We start from the raw sequence: 15,368 nt of genomic DNA on the forward strand, positions 1-15,368 counted from the left end.
AGGGCGGCTCACAGGCATATAAAACATCAATATACAAATTAAAATAATCATTAAAAAACTTATTCTAATGCCCAATTATTAAAATGGAAATATAAATATTAAAACCAATTTAAAACCCCTATAAATTTAAAATCTAAGCCAGTCCTGCACAGATGAATAAATGTGTCTTGAGCTCGCGACGGAAGGTTCGGAGGTCCGGAAGTTGACGGAGTCCTGGGGGGAGTTCGTTCCAGAGGGCGGGAGCCCCCACAGAGAAGGCCCTTTCCCTGGGCGTCGCCAGACGACACTTTGATAGAGCATTGCCAATTTTGACCACTTGTTGTCTGTTAGACAGAAAAGCAGATATCCATTTGTAAAGGGGTCCTGAAATGCCGTAGGATTTTAGTTTTAGGAGAAGTTTATCGTGTACTACTGAGTCAAAAGCTTTGCAGAAGTCTATGTAGTTTGCATCTATTGTTTTGCCTTGATCGAGATTTGTAGTCCATATGTTTTTACAGTGGAGAAGTTGTAAGTTGCATGATAATTTTTTCCTGAAACCAAATTGTTTATTGGAGAGTAGGTTGTTAGTTTCTAAGTGTGAGGTAATGGATTGGTTGATGATTGATTCCATGACTTTGCAGGTGACGCAGCACAGAGAGATCGGTCTGCAATTTTCAACTAAGCTGGGGTCTCCTTTTTTGAAGATAGGGATGACTGTGGCCAGTGCCCAAAGTTTGGGAAGGGAACTGGCAGTGAAAGCTTTATCAAAGATTATACTTAGGGGTTCTGCTATATTAGTGGAAAGTTTTTTTAAGAAGTAGGCAACTCTCAGTTTTAAGGAATGTCTCTGTGCACCCTCAGCACGCCCCTCTCCTATAATGCCCACATGTCCTTCTCCAAGCAAATGCACCATAGACATGGGAGAAAAGTTCCACAAAGCATATAATCTAACTACATTGTAAAATTCAGCCATATTTAGATCTTATTGCAGGAAGGATACAATTGACTTCATACGTATGTTTTACATAGGTACATGTGTTATAAATGCTTAACAAATAAATGCTTAAAAGGAAAATACTTTTATAGCAGCATAGCATATATTATACAATAGAATAACCAGTTTATTACTATTCCCTTCATTACTATTTTATTTTTGAATTTTCTCATATCCTACAGAAGGAACTCAGGACATTTCTTCCAACAGTTGGGTAATTCCAAAAAGGGGGTAACTAAATCCTGTTTACATCTATTTTTGTGCCTACTTTACTAGCCACCCGCTCTTGCAAGAACGTATTTTACAATATTTATTTATTTATTTATTTATTTATTTATTTATTTATTTATTTATTTATTTATTTATTTATTTATTTATTTATTTATTTATTTATTGGATTTTTATACCGCCCTTCTCCTGAAGGACTCAGGGCGGTTCATAGCCAAAATAAAACAGTACTAATATACATAATAAAAACAATAATTAAAAATCTTATTAAATATCAGGCCAGATTAAAACTATATAAAACCATAAAAACCCCAAATAATTTACATCGAAGTATTAAAAACTGCTAAAAATTTATATGCGCGAATAAATAGGTAGGTCTTCAACTCGCGGCGAAAGGTCCAAAGGTCAGGTAGTTGACGGAGTCCTGGGGGAAGTTCATTCCAGAGGGTGGGAGCACCCACAGAGAAGGCCCTTCCCCTGGGGGCCGCCAGCCGACATTGTTTGGCGGACGGCACTCTGAGGAGTCCCTCTCTGTGAGAGCGCACGGGTCGGTGGGAGGCAGTCGGTAGCAGTAGGCGGTCCCGTAAGTAACCCGGTCCTAAGCCATGGAGCGCTTTGAAAGTAGTAACCAAAACCTTGAAGTGCACCTGAAAGACCACAGGTAGCCAGTGCAGTCTGTGCAGGAGTGGTGTTACATGGGAGCCATGAACGGCTCCCTCTATCACCCGCGCAGCTGCATTCTGAACTGGAGCCTCCGGGTGCTCTTTAAGGGGAGCCCCATGTAGAGAGCATTGCAGTAATCCAAGCGAGAGGTAACCAGAGCATGAGTGACCGTGCATAAGGCATCCCGGTCCAGGAAGGGGCGCAACTGGCGAATCAGGCGGACCTGATAAAAAGCTCTCCTGGAGATGGTCGTCAAGTGATCTTCAAAAGACAACCGCCCATCCAGGAGAACGCCCAAGTTGCGCACCCTTTCCATCGGGGCCAGTGACTCACCCCCAACAGACAGCCGTGGTTGCAGCTGACTGTACCAGGGTGCCGGCATCCACAGCCACTCTGTCTTGGAGGGATTGAGCCTGAGCCTGTTTCTCCCCATCCAGACTCCCCATCCAATAAACTGCTTGCTGCTTCACTTAGTGACTATAGACATGGGAGAAAAGTTCCACAAAGCATATAATCTAACTACATTGTAAAATTCAGCCATATTTAGATCTTATTGCAGGAAGGATACAATTTAAATCTAAATCTTATTGCAGGAAGGATACAATTTAAATCTAAATCTTATTGCAGGAAGGATACAATTTAAATCTAAATCTTATTGCAGGAAGGATACAATTGATTTCATACGTATGTTTTACAGTGGAGAAGTTGTAAGTTGCATGATAATTTTTCCTGAAACCAAATTGTTTATTGGAGAGTAGGTTGTTAGTTTCTAAGTGTGAGGTAATGGATTGGTTGATGATTGATTCCATGACTTTGCAGGTGGCCGCACAGAGATCGGTCTGCAATTTTCAACTAAGCTGGGGTCTCCTTTTTGAAGATAGGATGACTGTGGCCAGTGCCCAAAGTTTGGGAAGGGAACTGGCAGTGAAAGCTTTATCAAAGATTATACTTAGGGGTTCTGCTATATTAGTGGAAAGTTTTTTTAAGAAGTAGGCAACTCTCAGTTTTAAGGAATGTCTCTGTGCACCCTAAGCATGCCCCTCTCCTATAATGTCCACATGTCCTTCTCCAAGCAAATGCACTATAGACATGGGAGAAAAGTTCCACAAAGCATATAATCTAACTACATTGTAAAATTCAGCCATATTTAGATCTTAATGCAGGAAGGATACAATTGATTTCATACGTATGTTTTACATAGGTACATGTGTTATAAATGCTTAACAAATAAATGCTTAAAAGGAAAATACTTTTATAGCAGAATAGGATATATTATACAATAGAATAACCAGTTTATTATTATTCCCTTCATTACTATTTTATTTTTGAATTTTCTCATATCTTACAGAAGGAACTCAGGACATTTCTTCCAACAGTTGGGTAATTCCAAAAAAGGAGGAACTAAATCCTGTTGACATCTATTTTGGTGCCTACTTTACTAGCCACCTGCTCTTGCAAGAAAGTATTTTACAATAAACTGCTTGCTGCTTCACTTAGTGACTCTGTCCCATTTCGGACTGGTGAGGTGCATTTCTCACAGGCGGAATTGATGAGATCTTCAAAAAGACAGAAGTTCAAAGGACAAAAGCCAGGATATAAATTAAGGTAGGATCAGGGTGGAAGCAAGGATACTATAATGGTATAAACATGAATTAAATTCTATCCACTCTTTTGCTTTTTCTAACCTTAAGATTATTTGGCTTGCTATTTCTCAGTCTTTTTGCACTTGACATAATGTTGCTTTAAAAGAAAGGAAAAGAAACTTAAAAACAAGGAAGCAAAAACTAAAACACATTGTAAAAGATGTATTACAATATATAAGTGAAAAGGATTCGGTGGTTAACCATCGCTTTAAACTTTTCCTGCACAGAATCATTTAAGGCAACATGCTAGAAACCACAAGACTGAATTCTAGTCCTGCCTTAGGGACAAAGCTAGCTGGGAGCCCTTGGGCCAACCAGACCTCTGAGCCCCAGGAAGGAAGCAAGGGTAAACTGTTTCTGAAAATGTTGTCAAGAAAACTGCAGGAACTGGTTCTGACAGTTGCTAGCAGCCAAAGTTGACTCGAAGGAAATTAAAACAAAAACCACAGAATCAGATTGTTTATTCTTTCCATTGAATTGATAGAAAACCATAGAAAATGCTAAGAGTGACATTTGCATCAATTTACGTCATTTGTGGAATTACAGTACAAAATTAAAAGATTTGTCCATATCCTTTTACAAAAATAAAAAGATTTGTCTCATTTCATATATGCAAATGAAAATGTTAGCCTTTAGATTAATAAAATAACCATTACACCATAAAAACAGCCTAAAGAAATAACACATATTGCTTTTCCGTATAGCAGAATAATATCTGAAACATGCAGAACATAAAATAAGAAACACAAGGGTTAGGGTTTTTATTAATTTCTAGGTAAATTCTCCATACAGAATGGCATATTCAATATAATTGAGCAAACAGTAATATTTTCCAGACTGCCTTTCTCCCAAATTAATTGCAATATCACTTAATGATAAGGTGGGCTTTTGGGCCACCATATAAAGTATGAATCAATTATTCTCACACAGAGTTCTAAAACATCCAAGTTGCTAAAAAGAGAAAGAATCCAGACTGTTATATTTAAGGCTCCTGGAATCACTTTATTGGATAATTTACTTTTGTCCCTTGGTTTTACCATAAGCTGCTTTACGGAACAGGCTACAATGCATAGGTGAATACAGTATTTTTATGATGTTGGTTAAATGCCAAATACTAAGCAGAACCGAGAGGAAGTTGCCAACAAAACTTTCAGGGGTATGTTTTATACTTTTGCCCATATAACGTTTACTGTTGTGAGGCGTTAAGATAGTTGTTTAAAAAGGAACAGAAAGAATGTAATTAAGCATGTCTCCATTTCTTCAGTCCTTGAGTTACAACAGTTCATTTAGTGACTGTTCGAAGTTACAACAGCACTGAAAAAAATGACATAACCATGAGCCATGGTGGGGCAGTAGTTAGAGTGCAGTACTACAGGCTACGTCTGCTGACTGCCAGCGGCCTGCAATTTGGTAGTTCAAATCCCACCAGGCTCAAGGTTGACTCAGCCTTCCATCTTCTGAGGTTGGTCAAATGAGGACTCAGATTGTTGGGGGCAAGAGGCTGACTCTGTAAACCGCTTAGAGAGGGCTGTAAAGCACTGTGAAGTGGTATATAAGCTATTGCTAAGTATAATGCTATTGCTATTTTTCACACTTAGGACTGTTACAACATCCCATGATCACGTGATTTATATTTGGATGCTTGACCATGGGTTCATATTAATGACGGTTGCAGTGTCCCGGGGTCATGTGATCCCCTTTTGTGACCGTCTGACAAGCAAAATCAATGGGGAAGCCAGATTCACTTAACAACTGCAGTGATTCACTTAACACATGTGGCAAGAAAAGTCATAAAATGGGGCCAAACTCACTTCACAAATGTCTCATTTAACCACCTAAATTTTGGGCAAAATTGTGGTCCTAAGTCGAGGAAGCACCTGTAGTTAGGATTTTATTAAGCAGATAAAGGCCCTGAACAAATCAGATTATGTTATCCTTAGACTTTTGGACAATCAAGACTCTTTTTCTTGTGCAATATCGATCATCGGATCTTGGCGATCATATTGGCAATCAAGGTTACCGAGTCAAATTAGTAGAGAGGAGAAAATGGCAGATCAGGTCAGTTGTTTCTTGACATAATTGACAATTCTGTCTTAACCCACAAGTATGTTCTGACCCAGCTCCCAAATACGACAAGCACGCTGTTTGTAATAAATGTTCCCTTTATTAGGAGCGCCAGCAGCCCTGGCCAAGTAATCGCCCATTTCTGGAGACCAAGCACTTCCAGGTAGGCTAGTTATGGCTAATTTTATCTTATATTCTCCAGGGACTACATCTTGCAAACTAAAATCACCAGTAGCCTTAAAACAGGAAAAGCAGAATGATAGATCCACCAATAAATCTTCAAAGGTTTAGTAGTTTCTCCCCACCTCAACTCAATTGTTTAATAGCAGCAGCGACCAAAATGTTTTCCTTTCCATTTTAAAAGAACCAGGAAGAACAAGCACAGAGAAGGACAGGTCAAACAAGAACAAATTTTTATGTGACTGGCTTTTGAGCTCTGAATCACTACTGAAATTTAATTTCTGGATTAAGAGTATGCTTAGAATTATAAAGCAAGGGTGCCTCTAAATAATGGTTCTTCCTACAAGCTATTTTAATGCATCTTACTTCTCAGAATTCTAATGAAAAACAGGATGGATGTAAAGGAGCTTAGGATGAAGTCTTCTAGAATATCCCCATTGCTTTCCTTGCTTTGATATCTCTCTGGATTTGGCAGAGGGAACAAACAGGGAAACACCCCACAATGCAGTAATCCTCACAGATGGATCCCTGTTGAAAAGAAAAGAAAAACCAAATGCATCAATAACCTTTTCAATCAAATCATGATGTAGAGATATGGAATCATGAAAAGCTAACCCTATGTTGGGTGGAAGCAGTCAATTTACAGCAGTTCATTTAGTGACCGTTCAAAGGTGCAAAGCCGCAGGGTAGTGGGGCATGGTCCAACAAGTTACCCTCAAAACGATGCTACAGAGCACTGCACACCAGAACAACTAGACACAAGAACAGTTTCTTCCCAAATGCCATCACTCTGCTAAACAAATAATTCCCTCAACACTGTCAAATTATTACCAAATCTGCACTACTATTCATCTTCTCATCGTTCCCATCACCCATCTTCTTCCACTTATGACTGTAGGACTGTAACTTTGTTGTTTGTATCCTTACAATTTATATTGATATTGATTGTTTCCTGATTGCTTATTTGGACCCTATGACTATCATTAAGTGTTGTACCTTATGATTCTTGATGAAGGTATCTTTTCTTTTATGTACACTGAGAGCACCAAGACAAATTCCTTGTGTGTCCAATCACACTTGGCCAATAAAAAAAACCCTATTCTATAAAAAATCCACTTCATCCATCACCAGTGGCTTCAACAACACAATCAAATTAACCACATGATCGGATCCATTTCTATATGTGGTCTTTAGGCCCACTGACACAACCGTGTTTCGGGGACTTTTCAGAAAAGCAGCAGGGGCACCGAGGGGCCACCACCAAGAAGGTCTTTTTTCATGGTCCCACAGATGACAATCCTTAATCCATGGGATTTTTAACAAATTCTGCCTTCCTATTCTTATGGGCCAGGTTGATGTGATAGTTATGTTTGGCATGAAACAAGTGTCATTTTTATTTTTATTCCTATAATTCTGAAAGATTATGGTCTGCTGCAGATAGCAACTCTGTTCATTTCCAGGTCAGGTTTTTTTTCTCACAAATTTCTGGATTGTGTACTCACCTCCTTTCTGAGTGGGTCTAGGACAGCTCATCACATCCAACTCGCCACGGCCAACTCAACATGGCCAACTTACCATAGGCCAACTTGCCATGGGACAAGAATTACACTGACATTGAAAAAATGATGGAATTGAATCACTGGAGAAAGGATGCCAAAGGAGGGACAAAATGAAAGGTGAATGACAAAAATGAAAATAATGTTTTAAACATATTTTAAATAATTAGATTGAATTGTTGAATTGTCCCTTGGGAAATTGTCCCATGGTGGGTTGGCCATGACCAGTTATCCCGCAGGAAGTTGGTTGCCCCAGTCCATTTCTGAGTTGGTATTTTTCTCCAATTTCACAAGTATTTCTTAAGATTCTAATTTGGGGTTGTTGTTGTTTTGGTTTTGACTAGAGTTTATAAACCTGAAGTTTGTCTAATCTTAGGCAAGACAATCTACTTACAGGGATATTGTATTTTGTCCTGTAGACCGCTCGCATGGCCACACTTGCGCCACAGCAACAACATTCATTCATAGCTGCAGCAACTTGGCATGCCAAACAAGGAAAGCAGAACCATCCGCAGAGACCTATAGAGATGAGGAGAAAGCCCTTATAGAAATATCTTGGCACAATGTTTAATGACATAAGATTTATGGCCCAGAAAGTGCAAATTATGCTATTTGTACAACATCAAAACTGTGAATGCAAATGCTAATTAAAACAACACCTAAGAGAGGGAAAGGCTGAAAAAGCTAATGTACATTAAAAGCACATTCCATTGCATTTTCCTGTATACTGATGTTCCCAACTATTATGAATTAGAATTAAGGAAATTACTGTCGGAGAGAGACTGGCTGAGCCAAGGAGAGAAATCAAACAAGGAACTAATCTGGAATCCCTACGTGGGCATAAAAAAGTGAAGTCTAATCCTCCTTGAATGCTGCTTAACTTTATCTAGTCTGACCCAGGTGCAGACTGCCAGTCTGAGAAGATTTCTATGTTATAGCTACAGTAATAAAAGAGCTAATTGAATTCTTCGCACATAGATCTGATTAATTGTGCCTGACAACTACCAATAGAAGGTAATATTTGTAACTCACATTGGAACTGTTGTGTCTGTAGGAATTTAGCACCCACCCTCCTCCTAGAAGAATGAAATATTTTAGAAAATATTTAAAAGGCAGAATATATTTCCCTGGATGAGAAATGGAGAAACATGTTTTAAAGACAAAGCAGCTCCCTGCAGCTTCCTGACTCCCCCCCACCTTTGTCAATGGGCCATTAAAGCCTCAACCAAGCTCACTCATTTCCCCCCACCTTTGTCAACCATCATCTGCATCATAATAGAACCCATTTAGCAACTGAAACTCACCACATGGCACCTGGGAAGATTACATCAGCCAGCAAGGCTAGCTAAGACCCCCACCCCCTGGGAGTCTGACAGCCAATCAGGGTACTCTTCTTGTGCCCCAGAAAGTTCAAAGCTCAGAAAAAGCATAAAACCAGGGAGCACACAGGATCTCAGCCCTTTTCTGTTCAGGATCTCAAGCCATGTGATCCTGACCGCCATTAAACCATCTTTCCAAGCAGCCTCCATGTTTCCGGTGTCTTTGTCCCCACTTGGAACTGAACCCAGATGGATATTTCTTCCAACATGTCCTTGGTGCTCTCTGAACTTGGTTGTTTTCTTTCAGATATTTCATTACCGAAGTAAGTAACATCTTTAGTACTAGCAGTGATGCTGTCCTAGCATTGATAATATTCCCTGCCTGCAATGGTGGGTTGCTACCGGTTCGCCCCGGTGTCAGGCGTGCCTCCTTTCAAAACTCAAGAAAGAAAACCCCCAACTCCATTGTTTTTTAGAGGAAGGTACTTTTACTGAGAATGAACTGAATGCATCGCAAGTGAAGCAAGCTCTGGGCAATAGGTGTGGTTTACACATAGAAGTTCTCACATTAATCACTCCTTCCCCCAAAGTTCAGGCAATCTTGTCCAATCCACCTTCTTCTTAGGTGCCACCTGAGGATCCCCAACACATTAAGTTTCTACAGATAAGTTTCGATTCTGCACAAACTGGCCAAACTCCCCCCTCCCTCCATTTTATGACAGCTGAAGCAAGGGAAACATTACCCACTACTATATGCCTAGCAATAAAAGACAGCAATAAACCCATAAAACAATTAAAATAAAAGACTACTTCAGCTTCCATCGCAATATTACAAGAGCAAAAAATAGATTCAAGCTTAATGTCAACCGCTTCAAACTTGATTGCAGAAAATATGACTTCTGTAACAGAGTTGTTAATGCTTGGAACTCATTACCTGGCTCCATAGTCTCTACTCAAAATCCCAAAATCTTCAACCAAAAACTGTCTACTATTGACCTCACCCCATTCCTAAAAGGACTATAAGGGGCGTGCATAAGAGCACAAAAGTGCCTACCGTCCTTGTCCTATTGTTCCCTTCATTATATCAAGTTAATATAGCTGATGCATATCTTTTTTACTTATATATATATATATATTTTCTTCATGATACGTTGTTTTATTTATGACAATGTTTGTGTATACTGTTGTGACAAAATGAAATAAAAAAAAAATTAACTGGCAGCAGTAAAACAACAAATGTAGCATGCGGAGGCTGACACCTGGTTTGCGCAAACTGGTAGCGGGAGGCTCCACCCACCCACCCGGATGTCATCACAGATGTTCTGCACATGCGCAGAAGCGATGTGCGTGTGCTTTGCGTGCGGGTGTTCCTGAGAGCTAACTGGTAGTAAAAGTAAGTGGAACCCACCCCTGCCTACCTGGGTAATGAAACATGTGTAAGAAAACAACCAAACTCCAAAAGTAGCAACGACCCCTCATTATGAACATTAAAATTCAAAACATTAGGAGGACATCATATCCTTTTCTTTAAAAAAAAACCTTTCAGAATAATTCTTCAGTTGTGTAGCATCAGGCACAAGAAACGAGGTGCCAGAATAGAGTTTACTTCTATAACAGAATCTGATCTATTAATGATCATGGCAGATTGGCGCTAAATAAGAGAAAAACAGAATTCAGGAGGGTGGGATGGATCTAGATATTTTGTGGGACTCCAAACTTATGGTGCGTTTGACCCCACCTTCAGGCTCAGCCTGGTCATCTCCTTCATGTAGAACTTCAAAGTTCCATACACAACTTTTAATAGTATAGAAGCTGTGTCTCCTTTTATATCTTGCCATCCTCTAATTCCAATCCTGTGGGCTAGTCAATAATTAAACATCTATGGTTCAAATTATAAAGAATAATTTATTTCTGCAAGCTATCCAGTCTGGAAGGATATTCAGCCCAATCTTCCCATGTTCCTAAGAAGGTTTTGAGAGCCCCACTGTCAGTTACTGGCCTGGTCACTTACAGACTCCACAGTCGCTAAAGCAATCACATAAGTCAGTTTGCCAATAGTTTCTGTTGGGCTGGACCGTCACCACCACCTGTGGCTGAGTGACAACCGTTGGCTGAACATTCATGGTGGGCAATATTCTAAGAAAAAGAAAGAAGAGAGCCAAAAAGAGAAGAGATTAATGAACAGGCTTGGTAGAAGGTGATCTCAGTGCCAACTCCAAAGAGTGGGATGTGGTTGCTATCATTTGACTCTGGATGAAGTCTTTCTGATACACAAATTGGTACTGTGGGAATGTTAAACTCTAAACCTGGGACAGAGCCATACTGAATATCCAATTGTCCTCTTTTGTTTTGAAACAGTGCTTCCCTCTGCACTCAGGCAATTGCTCCTTCCTCCCAAATTGGTTCTAGTCTCTATACTTTGTGACCTTGAAACTGGGTGGCTGCTGGCAAACCGGTGGCTTATTTCACTCTCTGAAAGCAAATTAAGTTGACCAATGCTCTGTCCTATGGCTGATAGTCAAAGACAAGGTTCTAGTACAATAGAGTTACTTTCTTCTTTTTTTTGTTCAATAGTCCAGCAATCTTATATTCAAACCTAAAGCCACTTCTCAAAAATGTCAATGTCCAATGCCCAAGGGTCTTTATCCAAAATCTGTTGCTCTAGTTAATCCAAAAGTGGAACCTTCATAAATCCCTCTGCCAGTTCAGTTATATTGAAACTTTCAGGGGTCTTTTTAGTAATATAGTTTTTCTTATTCTCACGTTTAGATCTCCAAAAGCCAAGTCTTTCCAGAATTTTGGGAATATGTTCTTTTGACAGCAGGAGGCACTCTTAAATCAGATTTCAATCTTAACCATTCTTATCTAGTTTTGCTATAGTACACCAAAATATAAATGTGATATTAGCTTTTTATGTAAATAGCTCCAGCATGTTAAAATGCCTAGCCCAAGCCAACGCCTGTCCAATTAGAAAATCCAATTTACTATATTTTTAACAAATTTTCTATGTTCTTCCTTTGATTATTTTCCCTTCCATTTTAAAGTTTTAAAGTTTTGCTCAAGGTATTGGGTCGCATCCACTTTATAGATAACTATGAGATTCTCTTTTCCTGAATATTCTTTTGGGGTTACACTTTCAATAAAAAGGATTCTTCTCACCCAGTTCCAAATACTGTTCACCAAATCTGCTCCAGCACTCTTCTTATGTGTTAAACTGTCTTCAGCTCTGTGGCAGCCATCTTAAGCTGCATCTCCTCTTTGCTATGGCATAGAGGGAAGAAAATGCCCTGGAGTTCTGCAGAAGAGTTGCGCTCTCACCTACGACATCACAAGACGCCCCTCCTTAGCTTCGCCACCCCTCCAAGGCGATATTGGCTCCTTTTGGAGCCCACAAACAGGGAGAAGCCAGCACAGGGATGGAGAACTCTGCTCAGAGATGGTATTCAGCTGGTTTGGACTGGTTCAGGTGAACTAGTAGCGGCAATTGGATTGGTTTGCTGAACCAGTAAATACCACCTCTGGTTGGCCCCGCCCACACCCTCCCATTCACCTGCTCACTGCTCACCCCATCTGTCCACTCACTCCGCCTGCCCACTCACTGCTCTCCCTGCCCACCCCCGCCCTATATATGTTGCCTTCACCGCATGACCCAGCTAATTGCCTTGCCAATTATCTCTGCACCTTGCCCACTCTGCTCAGCTCACCAAAGGTAAGCATGCCACTCGCTCACCCTTTGCCTTTGGTCAGGGGCTGGGATCCTGGAATGCGCCATTCCCCAAGGCCCCAGAGTCTCACTTGCTTGCCGCCAACCTATGCCAGGTCAGGAAATGTATTCTACCTGTATTCTATTCTATTTACCCTCTCTGAGCTCTCTGAGCCTGCTTGTTTTCATCCAGACATTTCATTACCCAAACTAGTAACATCATCAGTGTAGTATGGAGTACTGCTTGCTGTCAATTTATATTCTGGTGTCTGTAGAGATTATCAGTCATCCAGGTTATGGTTTTTCCCAAAGGTGCTTTTTTTCAGGAGGCAACTGGACTTTCTTGTTTTTTTCTTTTGAAGACGTTTCACTTCTCATCCAAGAAGCTTCTTCATCTCTGACAGAATGGTGGGGAATGGAAGGATTTATAGTCCTTGCAGACAGCTGGTCATTTGCATCCTTTTATAGCTGGTCCTTAAGGTTGCCTAGAGGTTTATCTGTGTCCTCAGGGTCATCTGAGTTAGTGCTTCTGGTTCCTGTAGGCTGCAATTTTTCCTTTAGAAATCCACTCCTACTCCCACATCAGTCAAAGGGTTTTCATCCCAAATTGTATAGCTAAAAGTCTGTAGAGGTTCTCAGTCATCCACGTCCGAGGTCTCTAACCTTGGCAACTTTAAGACTTGTGGACTTCAACAGCTTTGCTGGCTGAGGTATTCTGGGAGTTGAAGTCCACAAGTCTTAAAGTTGCCAAGGTTAGAGATCCTGATCCAGGCCATGGTTGTCCCAAAGGTGCTTTTTCAGGAGGCAACTGGACTTTTTCTTTGAAGATGTTTCGCTTCTCATCCGAGAAACATCTTCAGCTCTGACAGGATAGTGGGGAATGGAAGGATTTTTTACCAAATTGTATAGCTAAAAGTCTATACTCTGGTGTCTTTCCTGTCAGTGGTCATAGACAAACTAGTTTTCTTCTTGAATGGATGGAAACTAATCAAAGAAAGAAACAATCTAGAACTGAGAAGAAATTTCCTGCCAGTTAGAACAATTAAGCGGTGGAACAACTTGTCTCCAGAAGTTGCCAATGCTCCAACACTGGAAGTTTTTAAGAAGAGATTGGACAACCATTTGTCTGAAGTGGTATATAAGGTTTCCTGCCTGAGCAGGGGGTTGGACTAGAAGATCTCCAAGGTCCCTGTTCTGTTCTGTTCTGTTCTGTTCTGTTCTACTATTGGTAGTGCTAATTGCCACATTTGTTAAGTGAATCACTGCAGTTCTTAAGTGTATGTTGCGAAATTAAACTGCCAGTAAAATACACATGGTGGAAATACTTTCATTTTGCAACAGATATACAGATTTAACCATAGTTTCAATTGGGAAACATTTATGGTAGCTGCAGTGTCCTGTGATAATGTGATTCCCTTTTGCATCTTTCTGAGAAGAAAAGCCAACGGCAAGCCAGATGCACTTAACAATCTTGTTACTAATTTAACAACTGCAGTGATTCGTTTAAGGAATGTGGCAAGAAAGGTTCGTAAAATAGGGTAAAACTTACTTAACAAATGCCTCATTTAGCAACATACATTTTGGGCTCAAACTGCCAAAGAGTCATCAATAAACAGCACAACCAAGATTGCCCCTACCCACACAGACAGGCAAGTCACCAGAATATAAACTGAGAGCAAACAGCCCTCCTTATTACACTGATGATGTTACCTAGTTAGGGTAACAAAATGTCTACATGAAAACAAGCAAGCTCAGAGAACACCAAGGACCCTCATTTCAATCCTGAACTACAAACATTATCCTTTATTGCTATTCTATTCTATTCTATTCTATTCTATTCTATTCTATTCTGTTCTGTTCTGTTCTGTTCTGTTCTGTTCTGCTCTGTTCTGTTCTGTTCTGTTCTGTTCCATTCCATTCCTGTTTCACCCCTTTAAATACAGTATGGATATTTAAATAGGCAGCATGGATATCCAATAAATAAAAATAAGCATTTCAAAAACTTAGGCACTGGGGAGATATAAGGGTGGGAGTTAGAAACGAAACGATTTATCCTAGTCACTTCTTAGCTTTCCTCTTCAAAAATGACCATCTTTATATTTCTGTTACTTTAGGAATCCACTCTTATTTCCCTCCAAATTAAAAAAAAATGAGGACTCAGATTCTGCTATGTAATACAGAATGGCACAAGAGACGGTCTTTCAACAACCAGATTAGATCCAGGGAGATTAAAAACTCGGAAAACTTTATTACTTTAGAATAAATTCAAAAGCAAAGGCAGAAAGATTTCAAAGAAAGCAAGATTTCAAACCTTTTTTCCCCCCTTCTTTTCTTCGTCGTTTGGCTTCTCCTTTGCAGAGCTGCAATAAACTTTGCCTGCTGGCTGCCTCCTCCTGCTTTTGTGGTTTAGAACTGAAAGGAAATTAACTAACTAAACAACTTGCCTAGATATTTTTTTAAATGAGGAAGTAATTTTTCTTTCGGTCAGATGGGCGTTTTTTGTTTGTTTGGTGGGTTTTTAAAAAAACAAACAAACGAAACTTGGTTTAGAAGGAATCATGAGATGTAATGATTGGGAATGTTTAGAATTTATATTTAATTTGATTCTTCCTTGCTCCGTCTTTAGAAACCATTCTGATATTTCTGCTTTTTTTCCATTTCAGATTCTAGGAGTCAAATAGCAGATCCCTCACCTCTGCAGCCAAAGATGGAGAAGCTCTATACAGTCAGTAAAAACAAGACCAGGAGCTGACTGTGGCTCAGATCATGAGCTTCTTCTTGCAAAATTTAGGCTTAAACTAAAGAAAGTAGGGAAAAGCACCAGGCCACTCAGGTATGAACTAAATCATATCCCTGATGAATATACAGTAGAGGTGACAAATAGATTTAAAGAATTAGATCTGATAGACAGAATTTGGAAAACTCAACAATGGCCACAGGATTGGAAAAGGTCAGTTTACATTCCAATTCCAAAGAAAGGCAATGCCAAAGAATGTTCAAACTATCGCACCATTGCACTCATTTCACATGCTAGTAAGG

At 39.9% G+C, this 15,368-nt stretch overlaps 1 protein-coding gene across 3 annotated transcripts; it reads right to left on the reverse strand.

The window, feature by feature from the left end:
- Positions 1-3,066: 3,066 nt before the first annotated feature.
- Positions 3,067-14,731, reverse strand: LOC131203240 (placenta-specific gene 8 protein-like). 3 transcript variants are annotated; one of them, XM_058193231.1, is made up of 4 exons: positions 14,641-14,731; positions 10,638-10,762; positions 7,702-7,826; positions 3,067-6,279 (listed from the first exon to the last, which is right to left on the reverse strand). In XM_058193231.1, the coding sequence occupies exons 2-4, from the start codon at positions 10,747-10,749 to the stop codon at positions 6,175-6,177; spliced, it is 342 nt and encodes a 113-aa protein (XP_058049214.1). In that variant the 5' UTR covers positions 10,750-10,762; positions 14,641-14,731; the 3' UTR covers positions 3,067-6,174. The 3 variants fall into 3 exon arrangements, with proteins under 3 accessions (XP_058049214.1, XP_058049216.1, XP_058049215.1); XM_058193233.1 differs by lacking the exon at positions 14,641-14,731 and adding an exon at positions 11,945-11,984; XM_058193232.1 differs by lacking the exon at positions 14,641-14,731 and adding an exon at positions 11,786-11,819.
- Positions 14,732-15,368: the final 637 nt, after the last annotated feature.

This window comes from Ahaetulla prasina, chromosome 8, assembly GCF_028640845.1.
Source record: "Ahaetulla prasina isolate Xishuangbanna chromosome 8, ASM2864084v1, whole genome shotgun sequence".
Classification (NCBI taxonomy): domain Eukaryota; kingdom Metazoa; phylum Chordata; class Lepidosauria; order Squamata; family Colubridae; genus Ahaetulla; species Ahaetulla prasina.